A 1,042-nucleotide genomic window follows, 5' to 3' on the forward strand; every position below is an offset into this window, starting at 1 on the left:
ATGACGGGCAGTGGTCCACTGCCCCGCCTGCTCAATTCAGAGAGAGATGGGATGCTGCTGTAAGCTACACCCAGGTGTATCTCATGTTCTGAGAGATGGGAGTTCCCAGAACGGGGCTGACCCCATAGTGTCCAGGCTTGGTGGACTCCTAGGCCTGCTCAAAACCTCACGTAGGGAGCTTGATAAACCCTCACAAGAGCCCAGGGCAAGACATTAACTCAGATCAGGCAACTTTACAACCTCATAACAATCAGGAAGCCTCACCCAGCTTCCCTGGCCCCAAGCGGTGTGGAAAGGGCGGGGCCTGCACAAAGGCTGACCTAAGAGCCAGACCAGTTTCTCAGCACGTGGGGCCCTGGTGCCTCCACTCAGCAGGAGACAGGAGACCGTTTTTAACTGCTCAGGCCTCAGAAGGCAAGGGCTGCCTTGCCCCTGACATCCAGAAAGGCCTATGGGTGCCAGACGGCCCCAGGCTGCTTGCCCTTTGAGTAGAAAGATGGCCGATGATCCAATCCCCACTGTTTTGTCCCTGCTCTTGGCAACTCTCTGCCATTTCTGCACCTATTTCTCTGAGGCTCTCCTTTATGACATCCGTCAAGGGCCCGGGCCCAGGCTCCAGGTGGGATGCTCAGCGGTTTGCAGGCGGTACAGAGTAACTTACCTCTTCCTTATGTCTTCTGCACACTCCTCACATGGGTAAAATTTGGAAAATAAATGTATGAGTTGGGCCATGTCTTGCTGCTGTTCTGGGGTGGGCAGGTCGGGGTAGTAGGCGGCCAGGGTGTGTAGGACGGCCCAGCTGTGGCGGCCCAGTTCCTCACGGTCCTGAGGACAATCTTCCCTAAATTTGCTGCCCCGCTGCGGAAGGAGGCGAAGGGTCAGTCTCCCGGACCGGAAGCCTATGACGCGCCCCTTTTCCCCTCCCCGGCCGGAGGCCCAGGCTCCAAACGTTAGTCCTGCGCGGACCCGGGCCTACCTTGGGGGCAAGGTTCAGGCACAGCCAACCCTGGGGGCGCACGTCCATCAGGCATAGGCCTGTGGG

The 1,042-nt window shown here is 58.3% G+C and overlaps 1 protein-coding gene across 1 annotated transcript in view; it reads right to left on the reverse strand.

The window, feature by feature from the left end:
* GFER (growth factor, augmenter of liver regeneration) overlaps nt 1–1,036 on the reverse strand; it is a 1,324-nt gene extending 288 nt beyond the window's left edge. The window contains 2 exon segments of the mRNA XM_015564035.1: nt 650–858; nt 977–1,036. Coding sequence (XP_015419521.1) covers nt 650–858; nt 977–1,024 — 257 coding nt within the window. The 5' untranslated portion in view covers nt 1,025–1,036.
* Nucleotides 1,037–1,042: the final 6 nt, after the last annotated feature.

This window comes from Myotis davidii, unplaced genomic scaffold (genome assembly GCF_000327345.1).
Source record: "Myotis davidii unplaced genomic scaffold, ASM32734v1 scaffold599, whole genome shotgun sequence".
NCBI lineage: Eukaryota > Metazoa > Chordata > Mammalia > Chiroptera > Vespertilionidae > Myotis > Myotis davidii.